Source organism: Cydia fagiglandana, chromosome 23 (genome assembly GCF_963556715.1).
Source record: "Cydia fagiglandana chromosome 23, ilCydFagi1.1, whole genome shotgun sequence".
Lineage (NCBI taxonomy): Eukaryota > Metazoa > Arthropoda > Insecta > Lepidoptera > Tortricidae > Cydia > Cydia fagiglandana.
The window spans coordinates 6639215-6659324 of NC_085954.1; the positions used below are offsets into that span (position 1 = coordinate 6639215).

Genomic DNA, 20110 nt, shown 5'->3' on the forward strand with positions numbered 1-20110 from the left:
CGAAAGTCACAGGACGAGATCGGTACCAAGTAAAGAAGGTCGATGATTCCACCGAAGGGTCCAGGAACACCACCACCTCCTGTGATCATATGAAACGATGGCCTGTAAGCACGGAGTGATGGGGCAGGTAATTAAACTGCTTTCTTATTTTATTTTATTTTTTTTGTTGTCAGGTGAGAATCACATTTGTCGTTTCCCTAAGTCATGTTGTGTAACCATGCAGTGTTATACTCCTAAAGATGTTATTTTAGATACGCTAAGAATAAGGCTTATTTACCTAATTAAGATTTTGTTGTCATTAAACATATGGTCTGAATATAGCTGTGACTAGATTATGTAAGTTGTTACCAACTGTTCTAAAAGATGTTTAGTTATGTTTAGTAAATCAACCTTACTTTAAGATGTTAAATTGATTAATTCAGCTATACTTAAGAACCTAAAGTTATGTTTGTGTACTAACTGTAATACTGTAATGTGAGACTGAGAGACCAGTCTATATTTCAGGAACGGCCGACTGTAGGATTGAGTGAAATGGAACGTTGTGTGAATGAGTGAGAAAGAATGAAGATCATGTCAACAAGTATGAAAGGGATAGCATGAGTGAGTTATGTCGTTTAGGTTATGAGGCGCAGGCCGTCCGCCATTGGGATATGTTGGAGAAAGCTAACAGACAAGACGTGCCGTTATGTTAATTGTTTATATTTCTTTAAATACTTCGTTTAAATACATAAAGTTCAGTAAAAAGTGTGTTTTAGTTTCGCATCCACTTCCTACATATATACTTAATAAATAAATAAAAACCTTGAGTTATAATAAATCAGTTTGCATCTATTAAAATAGCAAGTACCAGCCTTGAATGTTCAAACTATTAATGATAATAAGAGCAAATTGAGCTCAAACAAACCGCGGCTATGCGTAAAATGATCAAATATTGATTCACACGGCCGTCTGTTCAACATCGCCTTATATTTGTTTAAGAACATTAAGAATTTGGTTCAGAAATGGGTCAGAATATTTTATAGATATAGACAACTACTTAAGAGCCAACAGGAGTGATCATTTCTCCATACAAACGTACTCGACTGTTTCCTCCGTGGGTTTAGATGCTAGAACAATGATTTTTTCAACACAGATTAATATTGTCAATATATGTGTCGGACCGTTTAGCTTTTTTTGATCCTTTTATTTTTTAAGGCGCTAGAGCCCTTCAAAAATGGCCAAAATGGCCTAATTGATTATGCCGCAATGAGAGGAGTGGTATTCAAAACTGATATCAATTAGGGAAAAAAGCAAAACGGTCCGACACAGATAATTTCATAATCATTTAGATTTCCAAATTTGGTTACGATTGGTTAAGTTTTAGAGAAGGAAACAGTCGTGTACGAAACCTCGATTTTTGAGATTTTTACGCAGGTTTTTTCGCCTTGTCCTTATCGCACTAGTTTTAGGAGCCGCTTCCGTTAGCGAGACGGGTATATTTACCTAAAATATTTAAATCTCAGCTCCTGTTTCGTCTTAACTCTATATCTGGCAACGTCTCCTGCATATTTTTTTTAAACATGCCGGGGCTTATATCTTTTTGTTAAGCTATTAGAAAATGCTACATAATTTTGACGCGTAGTCTGATCCGCCATTTTCGATGCTGACTGTACACAATTAATAGTCTGGATTAGTAGGTATAGGTAGGTGCAGTAACGACCTATAATTGTTGCGCCTGTTTTTTTTTTACATCGGGCATTATAATAATATCAGCCCTTTTTATATATGGCCATGTCCATCGCTATCTAACGTGGTAACGCGGCAAGTGTGATGGGCACTTTTGCACTCGGTACAGCTCGCGGAGTTTTTTTTTAATAGTTTATTTGTAGTTTATTGATCAGTTTAGATACTTAAAAGTTTTTTTAGGATTGTATATACCAAATAACTACGTTATTTACTGAATACAAATTTGTTTATATTTTGGTATATGTAAGTCTAAAACGACTCAATTAAATCAATGAGATCAAGAGCTTTAATGATAAAACGATTACGCATTGACCTTGGTATCACCAAACTACATAAACTATACCAAAATAAACAAACACGAAACTACATATCAATCCATACAAAGCAAGGCTCAAGATAAATTTGTCCATTTTTCCTTGTAAGTAAAATTTCCAGGTAAAGTAAGCTACTATATATTTATAGAGATTATATAGATTTATAGCTCAAGATATATTGGTGGTTTAATTCGTATTCAATCACCAAAATAGATAGACCTCGATTAGTTTGGTGATAGTTCCAATGTAAAGATCATGTGATAATAGTCGATGCTGAACGATTTTTCGCATTAATAATTGCATAATCAGATCAAACATTAATTAAATATTTTCAAATATTTGTTGAGTATAGCCTTGTGTTTTTTTGGGGTATAATGAGTATAAAACGATGAGGTTTCTGTGGTCAGACATCATTCGGTGTTCCTTGATCTCAAGCATATCAATAGCAATATGAAGGTGCGTGTATTAAATTATTAGCCCATATCATTTGTTAGAAAATAAAAGTATTAACAAAATAATTAAACTGAACATTAAAATTAAAACTTCACTCTAACAACTATATAAAAAATGGGAGCTAGCTCGGCGCCGGATGGTAGGGTGCCCAGAAGGCTGGTGGCATTATATTAGGTTAAATTATTATAGTTAAAGTGTTTATGATAATTTTTAAATTAAAGAGTTACAATTAGAGGAGTGTTGTAAATCGACACGAGTTGCGAATTACCTATTACAACGTTTTACAGTACATATGGCCCTTTAACCTTTTGACATACGCACAAAAAGTGCTCTTTCCCGCACTAGTGCGGGAAAGTAGGACCATATGTACTGTAAAATAAATGTTATAGGTACCTAAATGTATTTTTCCCAGGTCCTTGCTCTAGTTATCTTCACGGTGGCGTCCGTTTCCAGTTCAGGGTCTGGACCTTACCTCCCGAGTGGCTGGAGACCCCAGGGCCCTGCCTTTTACTTGCCTTCAGAGGTTCAGGTGATAAAATTACATTATATTTAATTGAAATATAATTAAATTAATTTATTCTTGTTATTTTCTGTTGATTATATGCTTAGACTGGCTTAGAGCATTGAATAACTGGAGTCGCCTCCTTTTAACCGCCAGCAATTTTTGATCGAGCGTGCTCGTGTCGCCACCGACAGTAATTGTACCATGCAGAGTAAGGTTGGCATAGTTACGGGAGTTATAAATGTACTGTAAAAACCAAATCAGATCTTTGTCTTATTTATCAGACTGTGGCGAAATGAGCTGGATATGTAATGTCTTATATATCAGACTCTGGCGGTTAAAGGGTTAAGAGCTTACCCCTCAGCCGGAAAACTTGCACAATTGTTCAAACTTTTGTACGGAATGACATGGCTATTTGTACGTTACGTACAAATCATGAAGAAATAGCAATACATTTGACGTCCCCTCCCTCAGAAAATTCTGCAGACTGTTTCGTACAGAAAATGACAGCCATGACGTCTCCTCCAGTTAATAAATGCTCTAAGATTAAGTATATGTAATTATTATGAAGTACGTCATTTGGATCTAGATTACGACAAGGTTCTGAAAATTGTATTTTTTTAAATTTATATATGTAGGTACAATGTTCCGACTGCATTCGTTTTACAATTACATTTCTCAAGAAACATCAACTGAATGAGAGGTACTAATCTTTTATTTTACATAAACATATGATGAATAGTTAATTCCGCGTAAAATTAATAGGACTATGAACACAGAAACAATATAACTCATATATAAGTGATCTCACATAATTTTTACATCACTTTTTACAGAAACCAACAGGAAACCCCCTACAAGACGTGATCCTCAACGAATCCGAAGCATCAGGCTCAGATGCTCTCCGTGAATACGGTCCTCCTAAAGTGGTTGAGGTGTCTCAAGATCTGACCCACCAGGCCCTCCCTGAGACCGAGACCGAGCAGGCCTTCGTTGCTATTGAGGCTAAGTTTGCTGAAGAAGTTAATGGAGAAGTGAAAGAAGTCGGGGAAGTTAGAGCCGTTGAAGAAGTTAAGGAAGTTACTGAAGCTGTTGTAGATGCTATTGAAGGTAATTTTAATGTTGGTTTTGTAACTGTTTATAAAAGTGATGATTATTAATTGTAAAATACTTTCAGTCAACCTAATAATGGCGACACTGATTAACACTATAGAGCAATCGGAATTTAATTTCAAAATGTATTAGTAGGTACGTTATAACAATGTATAGTTACTTTTATGCTGCTTTCAGTTATAAAAACAATAAAGAATTCCCAAATATTGGGCCTGATTATGAACTTCACTTTTTATTTATTTCAGTAACCACAGAGCAAAAAGCCGTTGAAGAAGAAGTAACTGAAATTAATGAAGAAAAAATAACGGAAGCTGCACAAGATGTACCTCAAGGACGTGCTATTGATGTTCAAGCCATTGAAGAAACAGTAGAAATCCAAGAAGCGGCGACTGAAAAAGTAGAAACAACTACTGCTGAGGTTGCCGAAGTGAAAACAATTGAAGAAGATAGCAACGTTGAATCTTCGCAAGTTGAGCAAGTCAGTCAAGTTCAGGAGGTCAGTCAAGCTGAGGTCAGGACAGTTGAAGGAGTTCAAAATGTGGTTGAGGCGCTTAGCAATTTGGAGAAGGAAATTAAAGCTCAACAGGTACCTAACCTTTTTAGCATTTGTGAAATTATTATACTTAAATGACATTTATAAGTATAGAATTGATTTCGATTAGCTGAATATCGTTGTAGAATTAGTAATTTACGAAGTAAAACCTATTTTACTCGGTTGTTAATAAGTAGATTAAGCTTGCTTATCGTCAGTCAAATTTATGTGTATTGTTTTAAGTTAAATGTGATTAATATTTAATGTTATTACAGGTTCAAACCAACGGAGAAGCAGTTGATGTGAAATCTGTACAAGTTTTAGGGTAAGTTCACGTAGCTCTTCTTCGTTATTTTCCTTCTTTTTCTGTTGTTTTGTTTATCAAAATTACCGGACTTCTTAGTAACCATTTGCACCATCTTTATTTACTACGGATTTTTTAAAAGAAAACACTTGCTCACTTCTTCCTTTGTATACAATTTGTATGTCATTTATTTCGGTCTACCTACTATCTAATGCTCACTATTTTTAAACCTAATTGCTAGGAGTTATGTTTTACATTGGCAATTAAAATAATTTGCTGATGTTAGAAATTTTTGATTGACTAGATTAATAAAAATAATCATTTTGAAAATATAAGTGTCTTTAAATCATCTTTTCCATGATTCATTACTTTAGATCCGCGGAACAAGCGCCTGAAGGTTTCCTGGAATATGGACCCCCTGGCTTCAGGGAGTACGGACCCCCTCAGGCTAGTGATGTCGTCAGGTCCGGGGCCATTGTGCAGGTATTAACTTCTTCTGCCGTCTAGATTAGGGATTGATAAAAACTATCCCACGTCTTTCCCTGGGTCTTAAACTATCTCTATAGCATATTTCATCTAAAGCAGGGCTCTCCAAACTCCGGCCCGCGGGCCAAATTCGGCCCGAGTAGCGTTCCAATACTTCCAATCCGGCCCGCCGACAGCGGTCGAATCCGGCCCGCGAGAGCCAGGCTCCAGGTGGTCAGATACACCCCCCCGACACAGACCGGGCTAGGGCCGGGTTGAGGTGTCCCACTTATCATTTTCTATGACGGCTGATCGGCGATCACGTGGTGCTTCAACAGAAAACGAAGCGCTGGATGCTCCGGCCCTGGTACCGCGAAAATCGAAATTCGCAAATTGCGGGCATTTTTCTCTGTCACTCTTATTACGCCTTCATTGGAGTAAAAGGGAAAGATCCCCGCAATTTGCGAATTTGGATTTTTGCGGTAGCCGCTCTGCTCCGGCCCGGTCTAGCGTGAGTCATCCTTAGCCGTTCAGCGGTTTAAGCGTGAAGAGGTAACAGTCAAACAGACAGAGCTTTTTTCATGAAATATTACAGTAGAGGTTGGCGACACTAAACTTTGTCCATGACTTTGCGTATAAGTCGTTGGCCCGATCCTGTTAATATTTCATGAAATATTTTGATTTTTCAGGAACTGACTGAAGAGGAGCAGAAAATCGAAAACAATGAGACCAGGAGGCGAAGATTCTCTCCCAAATTAAGGTACCTTTAAAAATGTTTTAGGTACGTTTCTAGTAAAATTTGGTAAGCAGAGGGACTACCGCGAGCCACGTACGACATGTTGCCTCTCTGTCGCACTTGTGAACAATTATATACAATATACACTTTGAACTTTGAATTCGTACGTGTGACATAGAGGCAAGACGTCGAACGTGGTTCGCGCTAGGCTCTCTGATTCGATAATTACATGGCATTTTTTTGTCGAATCAGTTTAAAAGTTATGGCGGGCTGTTAAGTCTTTAGCTTAAATAGGCACAATTTTTGAAGTAAAAACTTCTTTAGCGGCGCTGTGCACTTTTTGAGGTGGGAAAAAATGTTAAACTCGAGACAGCGTAAGGCGTAACCCTCTCAAATGTATGCCTGAGCCTGATGTTTGCTGATTGAGGGCGCTTGCGTGACGTCATGTGTGACGGACAATTTCATTGATTTTTTAAATGCCATCTAGTGAGTTTCCCTCAAACTGGTATTAATATAACTGTAGTACTCACAGTGATGTGCTTAGGGGTTTCACTTTCAAGTAATGCGACGAATTAACGCTAGATGGCGTTAACCTCAATTATACATAGTGCTGCAGACATTTTGCACTAGATGGCGCTGTTATTAATATTTTGAGTTACAATGTCGTTGAGTTTTCACTTCTGCCGGCGCTCCCGGAGTGCAACCCGTTGTTTTTTTTGTCGAATTGGTCTTCAGCTTGGGCACAATATTTTTTTTTTAATGTCTTGATTTTTTTACAGATTCCGAAGAAACGGTCACTACACGCGTAAAAACTAGGAAAATTCTTACGATATCGTGGCGACTTCGCAGAGCTGACCCCGATTGAAGCGAAAGAGGCAATATTCTCGTGATTATAGTATATTGTGTGTTATAGTATTGCAATTATAATGTAAAAAGATGTCAATTGTGTCTTTTAAATAAAAGTATCGACACATACATTTATTGTTTATTTTTTAACTTTTCAAAATAGGAGATTCTTGAATGCGTCGGGATAGACCTTTTACTTGAGTTAGTGTTAGACCAAGAAGTCTGCAGCGATTTTGATAGCCCACGCAGTGCAAGTGTTATTTCAAACGTCAAACTTCTATGAAATTATGACGTATAAATAACTTCCACAGCGTGGGCTATCAAAATCGTTGCAGACTTTTCTTGGTCTAACTTTAAACATTCTACTTTTCATTTCAATTACGAGGAAACCTCAAACCTAATTCTCAATAAATACCAAGTTCAAAGTAACGGCCCGATTCGAACAATGTTTATAAGAAGTCATAGCGGTACGATACCGACCTGACAGTTCCAATAATATGTGACGTTTTTGGTTGAAGAAATGTGACTTTTGACACTTTTACAAATCGGATCGTTACGCTGTGACTTCTTAGAAGCATTTGTTTGAATCGGGCCGTTGTGTTATCAGGAAAGATGGGCGTTTCTGAAAATAATAAAAGACAAACTAAACGAGCTCTTGATTACTGTTTAATCTTTGACTATCAAAGAATACATTAATTTTAAATACGTACGAGTATACAGTATGTAAATGAACGAAAATATTTACTCAAACCCGTTAATGTTAAGGTCATACTGAGAAACCTTTACTATGGGACCAACCCCGAAATTGCGAAAAAAAATGGCACGTATTTAACCGGTCAACTAATTAATCGAATTTGGGTAGTTTAATAAAATAGAAATGGGTACAACAAAAACGGAGCCATAAAATATATCAATATGAGTTGTATTTTAATGCCGTTACAGCTTTTGATTATTTTTAGGCAGGTACCAAGTATTTATTTGGCAACTGAATTATTATATTATAACGGCTATCTATTAATTCGAAAATGAAGTTCTTTTAAAATATTTTGTTTGGTCATTACACGGTCAACCTAACACGCTCCTCCTCGTTTCGCTCGTCGTCGCACCTATCTGTTGACTCTAGCAGAATAACACAGTGGTAACTATTGAAATTAGTAATTAAACATTTAAAGATGTAATGGTATAATGGCTATTAGGCGTTTCATGATTAGAAATTTCGACTATAAGTATACTGACCATTACGTATTGGTAAATTAATTTGAGGTGTTTTGTGTAAAAAGTGACCAATATTCATTAAATTTAACTGCTTTCGTATTAAAATACTACCTAGCTGAAACGACATGCTCAGTTATGACTATAGTTGATTACTTAGGTGTGAACAACTAGATGACAACTAAATTTTATGATCGCTTTACAATATTATTTGCCAATTTATTGTATGTATGTATGTATGTATGTCACTTTATTGCACATAAACAGGTTTACATAAAATGGACAAAAACAAAACAAAAATAAAAATGTTATGTACAAAGGCGAACTTATCCCTAAAAGGGATCTCTTCCAGCTAACCTTTGAGAAAATGCGAAAGGATCAGATACTAACAGGTGAAAGACAATTTAATATGGACAAATATCACTATGAGAATTTTGGATACACATAAAGGACGACGAGAGCGAATAAGTACTTAAAGAAAAAGAAAAAAAAAACCAGTACTAGGTACATATTAATAAATAGTATAAATACGCATAAACTATAACATACCTATACATATATATACTTAGACATATACTTACATAAAATACACATATACATATATGTATACATAAACATATAAACTATATATAAATATATATATATACATATAAAGTATTCAGTTCTAACTACATCAGGAGTCTAATAACCACAACTTTTTCAACTTCTCCTTGAGTGAGGCAACAGATTGCGATTTCCTTACGTCCACTGGTAGATCGTTCCACAGCTTAACTGAGTAGGCAGTGAAAGACCTACAGTACGCACGCGACTTTTTCGGTGGAATGGCTAGAGTCAGATTGGCACTAGATCGCAGACGGTGATCGCTAACAGTAGCCAAAAAACTAAATCTTTCTGATAGATACGTAGGGGATGCGGGATTAAATAACACGTTAAAGAGTAATGACAGAACATGCACATCCCTACGACGTCGTATCGGAAGCCAGCCAAGCTGCGAGCGGAAGGCAGACACGCGATCGTACTTACGCAACCCAAATATATATCTAATACAGACATTTTGCAAGCGCTCTAGCTTGTCAAGCAGTTCCTCCCTTAGGTCCACAAAAGCAATGTCCCCATAATCAAGGAGTGGCAGTAAGAGAGAGCGAGCAAGACAGATTTTAGTAGTAAGAGGAAGAAAGTTTTGCAGTCGCCTTAGAGAGTGCAGCGAAGCAAATAGCTTCCTACTGACCTCCGATATATGCGGCGTCCATGAGAGTGTCTGGTCTAGGATGACACCCAAGTTCTTGACAGTAGAGGAAAGTGGAATCAAAGTCCCGTCATAGATAACATCGGGTAACACCATATCCGCTAGTTTGGAGATAAAATGAGGACTGCCAATTACAATTGCTTGTGATTTTTTAGCGTTCACTTGTAACCCGAAATTCAAAGCCCAGTTGCAAATAGCTCTTAGGTCGCAATTAATCTTATTGAAAAGAGAAGGAAGTTCGTCAATGTTAGCCGCCGCGTAAATCTGCAGATCGTCTGCGTACAGATGGTAATTAGACCTTAAAGATTTAGTAATGCCGTCAATAAAGATGGAAAAAAGCAAAGGAGAGAGCACACCACCCTGGGGGACACCAGCGGTAAGGTCACACCACCCGGAGACCTTGTCGTCGACCCTTACTCGCTGGCGCCTACCAAAGAGGTAGCTTCGAAACCAATCGAGAGCAGATTGAGAAAGGTTAAGCGTATTAAGTATGCCTAGGAGAATATCAAAATCTACATTATTGAAGGCACTACTAAAGTCCAGGAGCACAAGGAGAGTGAGCTTCCCACCCTCGATATTAAGACGGACGTCATCGGTTACCTTAACCTTTTTATTATTTTAGTCGCCAACCTATCACTTTAAGTTTCCCATAATTTTTTGGGTGGCTTGATTTTGCTGCCAGTTTTTTTAATAATATGATGCTTTTATTTGAGGCTAATGTATATTTTTTGGCGCTAAATTATTAATACACAGCCAAATTATATTATTATATGCCCAATGAAAGTTCACGTTTAATATTTTATCTGCCCGGTTAATAATAAGCCAAAAAAAATTGACTCTCTATTTTTTTTGGCAAATAGGAAATTTCAACGCCCGAAACAGCCAAATTTTTTAACCGACTTCCAAATCCCAAAGGAGGAGGTTATCAATTCGGTTGTATGTTTTTTATTTTTTTTATTTTTTTTATTTTTTTTTTATTTTTTATGTTTGTTACTCCATATCTCCGTCATTACTGGACCGATTTTGAAAATTATTTTTTTGATTGTATACAGATTGGTCCCGTTTTTGTCAAAATCCAGTTCTGATGATGGGATCCATGAGGAATCGACGGAACTCCTCAAATCTTAAAGGCATACATATGGTGATTTTTGTGTTTTTATCAACAAATCAAGCATATACATTCAAAAACGTGACATTTGATGAAGTGGAACTGCTGATGATGATCAGAACGGAACTTTTCAACGACGCATAGTTCACCTTTGGCGATTTGTCCTCTTCGTTATGTTTGTTAAGCAAGTTGAGTTTTTAAGCCACAATTTTATCAAGCTTGAGTTCTGATGATGGGATCCATGAGAAATCGAGGGAACTCCTCAAATTTTAAAGGCATGCGTATAGAGATTTTTGTATTTTCATCAGAAAATCAAGCATTTTCATTAAAAACTGTCGCATTTGATGAAGTGGAACTGCTGATGATGATCAGAACGGAACTCTTCAACGACGCATAGTTCACGTTTGGCAATTTGTCCTCTTCGTTATGTTTGTTAAGCAAGTTTAGTTTTTAAGCCACATTTCTGTCAAGCTCGAGTTCTGATGATGGGATCCATGAGGAATCGAGGGAACTCCTCAAATCTTAAAGGCATACGTATAGAATTTTTTGTATTTTCATCATAAAATCAAGCATTTACATTAGAAACTGTCGCATTTGATGAAGTGGAACTGCTGATGATGATCAGAACAGAACTCTCCAACGACGCATAGTACATGTTTGGTGATTTCGAATTTCGATTTTGACTTGGACTGGGACCCGGACTCATACCCGGATCCGGTTCGGACCCGGACTCGGACTCGGACTCGGACCCGGACTCGGACCCGGACTCGGACCCGGACTCGGACCCGGACTCGGACCCGGACCCGGACTTGGACCGGGACTCGGACCCGGACTCTGACTCAGAGACCCGGACCTTGACTTGACCCGGAAAACCACTATGATACCTAAACTAAATAAACCACTATGATTACCTACCATAAAATGTGGGTATGATGATGCCAAACCCCTCCCGCTCAAACTCCCGTACACCGCACTGCATGCGCCGTTAAGTGGGTTAGGTTAGGTTTGAACTGCGATCCTCACAGAACCGAACAAAAGTGGGTTAGGTTTGGTTAGAACTGCGAGTCTTACAGAAATGAAATGCTACTAGAAAAGTGGGTTTGATTAGGTTCGAACTGCGATCCTCACAGAACCGAACTGCTATCAGAGAAGTGGGTTAGGTTAGGCTAGATAACTACGACCCTTACGGAAACGAAATGCTACTAGAAAGTAGGTACTGGTTTTACCTCCTTTTCTACATAGTGCACCATCTACCATAATCTTTCACCGGGCCCCATAGAAGTCGGTTTTTTTTTCTTAAAAATTATTTCGTGACTTCTGGGTTGGTCCCATAGTAAAAGTTGCTCAGTACGGCCTAAGCATTAACAGCTTTGAGTAAATGATTTTCGTTCATTTGACATACTGTATAAATCAAATATCAGCCATTTTTAACTAATACTGATCGCATTTTCTCTGTCTTAACTAACTTTGCACCGATTTGAACATAACGAAGTGTGGAATTGTCGTTATAAACTTCATACTTTCATAGAGTTTTGACATTAATAATGACATTTCCACACTCTGTCATTGCAAATGCCAGGGTAGCTTGACCCGACTCTATTAACTATAGTTTTGATATTATAGTTATAGTATCAGTGTTATAGTTTTGTTTCACTTATTCTAAATTATCGTCTTCATATTCATCCGTTATAATCTCACGTGGCATGGAACGCACGAAATCCTGGTAATCCTGAAATAAAATAAAAAGTTGAAAAACTTTTCTTCTGCATAGTAGGTTCTGCCATCTTGTGGGCTACGTCGGAAGCATAAGCTTCACATTTACTCCTCGCGCCTAGGGTTGCCATATGGAAGAATTTAAAAAAATTAAAAATCCTGACATCACCCAAAAAATACGGACATGCCTTGTAACGAGATTTGGCGTAGCTTGAACGACACCCCGGTGGCGCGCTGCTCTCTGTGGTGTACTGTATCGTGGATCTACCTTTCCCTCACCGCATCCCCATAGCCCCCTCCCCGCGCGCGCACGACCCGCGCCCGCGCCGAATTGCATTCGTTACGCAGTATATCACGTAAACTTTTTTATAAGGTCATTCCTAAAAATCCGGACACTTGCCAAGTCCGGTCGCAATCTGGACAAAGGGTCAAAAATTCTGACATCTCCGGACAAATCCGGACGTATGGCAACCCTACTCGCGCCAAAAATCTGACGGCTCCACAGACGGCTCCTATGCTGCCCCCTATAGTTCATGCACGCTCCCTACCCTCCCTACAGTCTTACCATAGAGGTACAATAATATAGAGATGACACGGGGGGAGGGGCCAAACGACCGAACGAGATGCCTTATGGAAATTTCAGTAGGAGTAGCAGAGAAAGCGGTATTATTGCTTGTCCTTGTCACAGTCTCACTTTTTGTTTGTTCCCCATCAAAAATTTAGTATGGTTTATGGTGGGCAACAAATAACCCGACCGAATTACGTAGATTGTTTTTGGTAAGTATGTTGTTAGGATGTTAAAACGTGTTTTTGATATTGTCGCTTTGCGTTTGTTTTATCCCTCACGGAAGCACGCGTATAGCTCATCTATGTAATACTAGGTCTATGAGTCTTACCATAAAAGTTTTCAAAGCTCTTTTCGAACTATTCCTGTGTTGTAGTTTATTACATTTACTATCATAGGGAGGACAAAACGTGTGTTTTGCTTTCTGTAATACGTCATTCGTGTCAGTTTGGCCATCTCTCTTTAAAATCGAGTGCTTCAAAAAGTTGTACTTGTAGAAATTGTAAGGATCGATATCGAAGCTGTTGAAACGATGTGCACCATTGTTTATTACTCTGAAAAGTGAAAAAAAAATAGATCAGTGTTTTTGTTAGCTTTGGGCTTGGAAAACCCGCACTAACCCCATTTTACGTTACCCATAGCCATTGAACTTCGTACCTATATGTACATATAAGCAGTAACGGAGTCATTGGACTGCAATTTACTTACATAGGCACTTACAATGTAAGTCTTACATAGTGTTGGTACATAGGGAGTGTTAGATTTTAGGGAATAAGATCGCATATCAAAAACAATAAAAAATTACCACCAGTCACGCAAACTATAAGTCATGGTGTGGATGTGTTCTACTATAAAAATTAGGATGTCATATGTATGTTACCATGTTTAACGACTTGTTAAATATCAACATAGGTATCTGGGCTTATCAAAAGTATTAATCAAATCGGAAAACGAGGATACTGTCGCCCTCTCGTCATCGAACTGATTGGCAAATGTATGTAAAATTCCACACTCACAGAAAAAGCAAAAGACGTCCTCAAAGTCAGCTCTGTCATCGTTAGAGCTTCCAATACCGGGAACCCGGGATCCCGCAATACCGGGATCCCGTCTTTTTAGTCGTATTTTTCAATACCGGTATTTTTAAATGCAATACCGGGATCCCGGTATTTTCAATAACAATGGAAACGTGCAGTAAAAACAGTTTATATCCATTCAAGTCATAGAGTAATGTACAGATAGAGTGGTAACTCCATACTTACATCAGTTTTCTTAGCAAAACGCGCGTTATTTCGTAGTCGACATCTAACGTCAAGTAGTGGAACTATCAGTACCCCTACTTGACACTAGATGTCACAAGTGTAGCTACTGACGAAAAATGATCTACCTACTAAACCAATCCAATTAACTAACTGGTATTGGTATAAGATAAAAATTACAAATCGCATTAAGTATATACCTACGCTTAGGTAAGTATAAATTTATAATTACGATTTTGAGGAATTCCCTCAATTCCTCGTGGAACCCTTCAACGGAATTCGACCCTAACAAAAATGTATGTGAATTTTGAAATCAGTTAAAAATAAGTAAGGTTTACTCGGGTAATTCCGAATGTCGAAAACTGTCGGATAATTCCGAAAAGAGACTCTTATTATGATGGAATTTAGGGTGATTTTCATCTGAATTTCGGAATTGTCCGACATTCGGTATTACCCGAATACACCTTAGGTACTTACAGCAAGGTCAGGATCACGATCACCAATTTGAACACCATTTTGGGATATCGACCCGCTGAACGTTAGTTCTGGTATGATCCATGCTACACAGATCGTCCCGTTTTATACCCCACGAAGCCTATAAAAATGCTAATACTGTATTAAGAAATAATTACATTAAAATAAGTGTAACATTGTTTATCAGACGAGACATTTCAGGAATAATGTCGTGGATGCCTTAAGAGGGAACTAGGGAAGTATAGCAGTGATCGTTCATACAAAAAGAGAAAACGTTATTCCACTTCTCTTCTAAATATTTTCCATTCTCCATGATTTTTAGTATGTTATTGACTCAATGAAAAACTAGGTTTATAGATTTTCCTTTTATCAAACATTTCAATACAAATAAAAATAATTTGGCCAAGCCCGAGATAGCTCGAGGCATTTAGTGTTCCGTACGGCTACCATCAGTTTGGCATTGACATAAACGATATCGTGAACGTAATTTACTTCCTATAGGTATATCTCTTTCGCACTAATATGTCAGTACGAGCGAGATGCATAGAAAGTAAATTACGTTCACGCCCACGGTAGCGTTTATGTCAATGCCAAACTGATGGTAGCCGTACCGCTCGCATCGTTACATTTTACAGAGGTTGTTTGCCTGTTTTTAGGATACCATATTCAACTATACACACAGAATAATAGTACAAAGTGTCTAAGTGCGAAGGCCGAAGGCCCAGCTTTAGCAAAATGTCATCGCTTTAGCACAGAGCAATAGTACAAGTGTCTAAATGCGAAAGCCGAAGGCCGAGCTCCGCGTAGGGCCGAAGGCCCGAAGCGTCCAGGATGTTAGTACTTAAACACAGAACAATAGTATAAGTATCTAAATGCGAAGGCCGAAGCCCGAGCTCCGCGTAGGGCGGAAGGCCCGAAGCGTCCAGGCTGTCAGTTCTGTGTTTAACCACTGACATCTTGCAGGCTTTGGGCCTCCGGCCTTCGCATTTAGACACTTGTATTAATTACCTGTGTTTAGAACTGACCTCCTGGATGCTTCGGGCTTACGGCCCAATGCGACTTCAGCCTTTGGATCTTGCGACTTAGACACTTGTACTTAAAAATACTTGGAAAAGTTACGGGAGGCGCGCGTCTGTCGGACGCTTCGGATCTTCGAATCGCTCCTTCGGCCTTTGCATTTAGTTAGATTCTTGTACTATTGCTTTGTGTTTGAATACCGAAGTCGAGCATCTCGCGAATGCTTGATGTATTATAATAATTTAGAGTAAGGCCAAGCGCGCACTACGATTTTTTGTCCTGCGATAATTTTGTCGCAGAAATGCAACGTATGTGTTTATATGTTAGTGCGCGCATATGCGACAAAAAAATCGCTGCGATTTTAAAATTGTGATTTGTCACATTTTTCCGCGATTGTTCGCGACGCGATTGTCGCAAAGTGAATTGCAGCATGCGGAGTTGTATGGCCCCACGCGCACTATGATAATAAAATCGCACCCCGGCCGGACCTCAGTCGGCATTTCGCTCTCCAAACCCCAACATCTCGGCACCTGCATCTCCAATGGAGACGCTAGATGTTGACCATTTAATTATGGAAATAGACGGGGATCACCTTTGTGTTATAAATGCTCAAAGTCATACAGCAATCGCATATTAAAGACACGTTACATGACAAGCGACTGGTACGAAATCCATGTTGAGAATGAACAAATCGTCGACTTTTTCATCGCAGTGCGCGCAGTGAATTTTCTGCGATATATTACAGTGAGATTCTAAAATCGTGTCGCAAAAATTAAAATCGTGGTGCGCGCTTGGCCTATAATACCTTACATGTATACTCCTTCAATTTGAATTTAGAACTCATTATTTTTTAATGCCATATATATAGACTTTAATATTATTTAGAACTGCTAAAAAACAAGATCGGCTTACTTTAAATATTTCGTCAATTTTACCTTTGTTTCTAAAAACTGTGATATTTAACTGTCATATACTATTAATGTCTTCCAAAATTATTTTCTCGTAACAGGACTGAGGGGCTACCGCGAAAACCGAAATTCGCAATTTGCGGGGATCTTTCTCTTTTACTCCAATGAAGGCGTAATTAGAGTGACAGAGAAAGATGCTCGCAATTTGCGAACTTCTATTTTCGCGGTTATAGCCCTGAATCTTGTTGCTCACCGATCCGTTCAAAAATATACATAAGTACTGAATATAATTAATAGATATTGTAATTATACAATTAATACAGAAATGTAATGGTACTTAATGAAAAGGAATTTTGTGTATATTGTTTCGACGAATCAGATACTCTCAATAAAATCTATACATGAGGCCAAAGCTGTTCATAAATATTAAATGACTTTATTATCTCTATACGCCTTACTAACTCTATGTGTCCTATTGTGGAAAAAAAAAACACAACGACAGTCAAGAACGGAATTCTTAATTTGAATTTTTCAGATTTTTGAGATGCCTAGTTTTGGTTGGAAAGCCCGTTCGAAATTGAAACTTATTTGCAATATAATAAGGTCGTATTTTGTAGATGTCTCTCATACCTATAGTAGGCTATTGAGATAAAATTAAATATCCCACAAAAATAAGCAAGCAGAATTAAACTTTGTGTCAAAGACATAAGTCATAAATTTCAATGCCAAAGTTTTAACTAAGGATGTTTCTCGCCTAATATGAATTGACCAGTGTAAGCATCAGTTAGCTAGCCCTAAGCAACCAAAGGTCAAGCTGCAGTTGAAAAACTAATAAAGATAAAGTTAAGCTGATAATTTTCCCGCCGTCTCCATGCTTCTTTAAGTTGGGTATTGACTGGTCAGCTGCCTGTTAGCTATAGTTTTCGCGAAAATCGCCAGGACAGAGGTGAAAATTTTTGTATGAAAACTTGCAACTTTAAATGCATTTTTTGACGAAACTATTGCAGTCTAAAATGAAGTCAAAATCAGTCCATCGACTCAATTTTTTGCAAGCTTTCTAATGGTACCCCACACGATTCTTACAAATGAAAAAAGTTTCAGCCTCCCCCTTTCAACCCCCTAAATTTCCCCCTTTAATAAAAAATAAGCAGTTTTGACTTATTTACAATATGAGTGGTGGTAATTGCTATAACTGTTCCAAATTTTAGGTATCTATGTCAAACGGTCTCTGAGAAAAACGTATTTAACTGATTTGCAAGACCGAAGTGATCCCATAAGTGTTCCGTAAACAAAGTTTTGTACGGAACACTAAAAATTGATAAAACAGCGAAGTTCAAACAGTTCCTAAGATATATTCAACTATCGATACTTTTCCCATATGCTTACTTAGTAAACGCTCCAAGTTTTCTTGTAAAATTATAGTTGTATTGAAAAAATGGTGATTAAACAAAATAAAAACTGAATTTTCCCTTCATTCATTTAAAAAGGATTAAGTTATTGTTTTTCATTAAATTAAGTAATGTTAACTCATAAATGTTATAAAAACTGTGTTGAGTTGGCAACACTAGGTACTGTACTCGTTGGAAAAAAGAGGTCTATTGTCTACGATTGGTTTAATAATACCATAGAAGGTAGGATTGTATAGAAGTGGTATACGCGTGCCTCCGTGAGGGACAAAACATACGCAAATGCGTCACTGTGATTGGTCGAATTCATTTGTTGCCCACCATTATCAATACTAAAAAAACCGGGCAAGTGCGAGTCGGACTCGCGCACGAAGGGTTCCGTGCCATAATGAAAAAAAAAACAAAAAGAAGCAAAATAAAACGGTCACCGATCCAAGTACTGACCACTCCCGACGTTGCTTAACTTTGGTCAAAAATCACGTTTGTTGTATGTGAGCCCCATTCAAATCTTTATTTTATTCTGTTTTTAGTATTTGTTGTTATAGCGGCAACAGAAATACATCATCTGTGAAAATTTCAACTATCTAGCTATTACGGTTCGTGAGATACAGCCTGGTGACAGACGGACGGACGGACGGACGGACGGACGGACGGACAGCGAAGTCTTAGTAATAGGGTCCCGTTTTACCCTTTGGGTACGGAACCCTAAAAAAAGGTGGGGAACAAATAAAATGTGAGACTGTGACAAGGACAAACAATAATAGCTCTTTCGCTGCTACTCCTACTGAAAGATAGTCGCGCATTGACAGTCGAGGCGAACGCACGTGCGTATACGAGGCTGCTACTCAATTGATGCCCCGCTGCGTGCGGGGCTGCGTGAGGCAGCGCCAGGTCTATGTGCATCGCGTGTGCCGCGTATTGTTGCGGTTCTGTGCGAGATTTTTGTTAAAAGTGTAAGATGGAGGTCGATAAGGATTGTAAAGCGGGCGATAAGCCACCTATGAAAAGAATTGAGGCAAACAATGCCCCAATAAGTGCCAAAAATGGACAAGACGTAGTGCAGTGCTACTATTGTGATAATTCATCTAAAGAATCAAACTTTTATGACTGGATTGGCGATCAATCTATGTGTAAAAACCACAAATGTGTATGTGGACAAGTTAGTGCTGTGAAAATATTTATTCATAGCGAATTGGAAAGAACCTCGGACGGCTCCGTAGTATTGAAAACTGGGTATGTACACTACCTAACCAATATAAATAAACTTAAACAAGGCAAGGGTCCTCTGTGCGAGTGCTCAGGACCATTATTTGTGCAAGTAATTCCACAAAATGAATTCATTATTCGCGAGAGAATAACATGTACCTATTGTAAAAAACTGAGCCGCGTCGAATTCAGATGCGATAGCATAAAACCTATGACGAAAAATCTAGTCGAGGGACCATGGACATCATCAGCTAGAGTTAAAAATGCAAAACAGAAATTATCTGAAGAAAATCTGAAAAAATATAATGATTCTAGAGGTATTACTAAGACGGTAACCATGGAAACCAATATGGCAACAAAGGATGCTATACTGCCTAGCAATAGGATTGCGCACAAAAACAAAACGCAATCAAAGACTTATAAAAATAGTGGATTGAGCACTATACCGAAGGCTAATTTAGAAACGAGTAACCCTTTCTCTATACTGCCGTTGACAGAAGATGAACACGATTACGAATTAGACGATACTATCTCAGTCTTGAGTGATAATGGAGCGGTCAAGCGACGCCGTGTTCGAAAACCTCGTATGTTACCTCTGGCTAGTCCTGTAACTAACCTACCTAAAGATGATCCGTGGAGTAACAATGTGCCTACCGCAGCTCCACCGAAAATGACTGAGCCTGTTCAGACTACTGATAAGGAAAAAAGCACGAAACGTTACCCTCCCTTTGTGTGTGAATATGAGGACTGGATCACTGATAAGAATGAGTGGAAGTCAGCGAATGAAATGGCTCGAAGTACCAACTGTGAAATACGAGCAGACCCAAGGAGTAAGAAAATTACGTATTTTCCGAAAAACAGAGAAGCATATCAGGCGATAAACTCTAAGCTACAGGAAAACCCAATTAAATATAATTATTACTCGCACGGCTGCAAGGACGATCGCCGCCCAGCAAAGAAACTTGTAGCCAAGGGCATCCATGCAGATGGCTATACAGAGGATGAGATC

At 38.3% G+C, this 20110-nt stretch overlaps 1 protein-coding gene across 1 annotated transcript; it reads left to right on the plus strand.

Moving 5' to 3' along the window:
• Nucleotides 1-2474: 2474 nt before the first annotated feature.
• Nucleotides 2475-12629, plus strand: LOC134675753 (uncharacterized). Its single transcript, XM_063534063.1, has 7 exons — nucleotides 2475-2495; nucleotides 2905-3021; nucleotides 3831-4104; nucleotides 4353-4693; nucleotides 4915-4964; nucleotides 5318-5426; nucleotides 12480-12629. The coding sequence occupies exons 1-7, from the start codon at nucleotides 2490-2492 to the stop codon at nucleotides 12627-12629; spliced, it is 1047 nt and encodes a 348-aa protein (XP_063390133.1). The 5' UTR covers nucleotides 2475-2489.
• Nucleotides 12630-20110: the final 7481 nt, after the last annotated feature.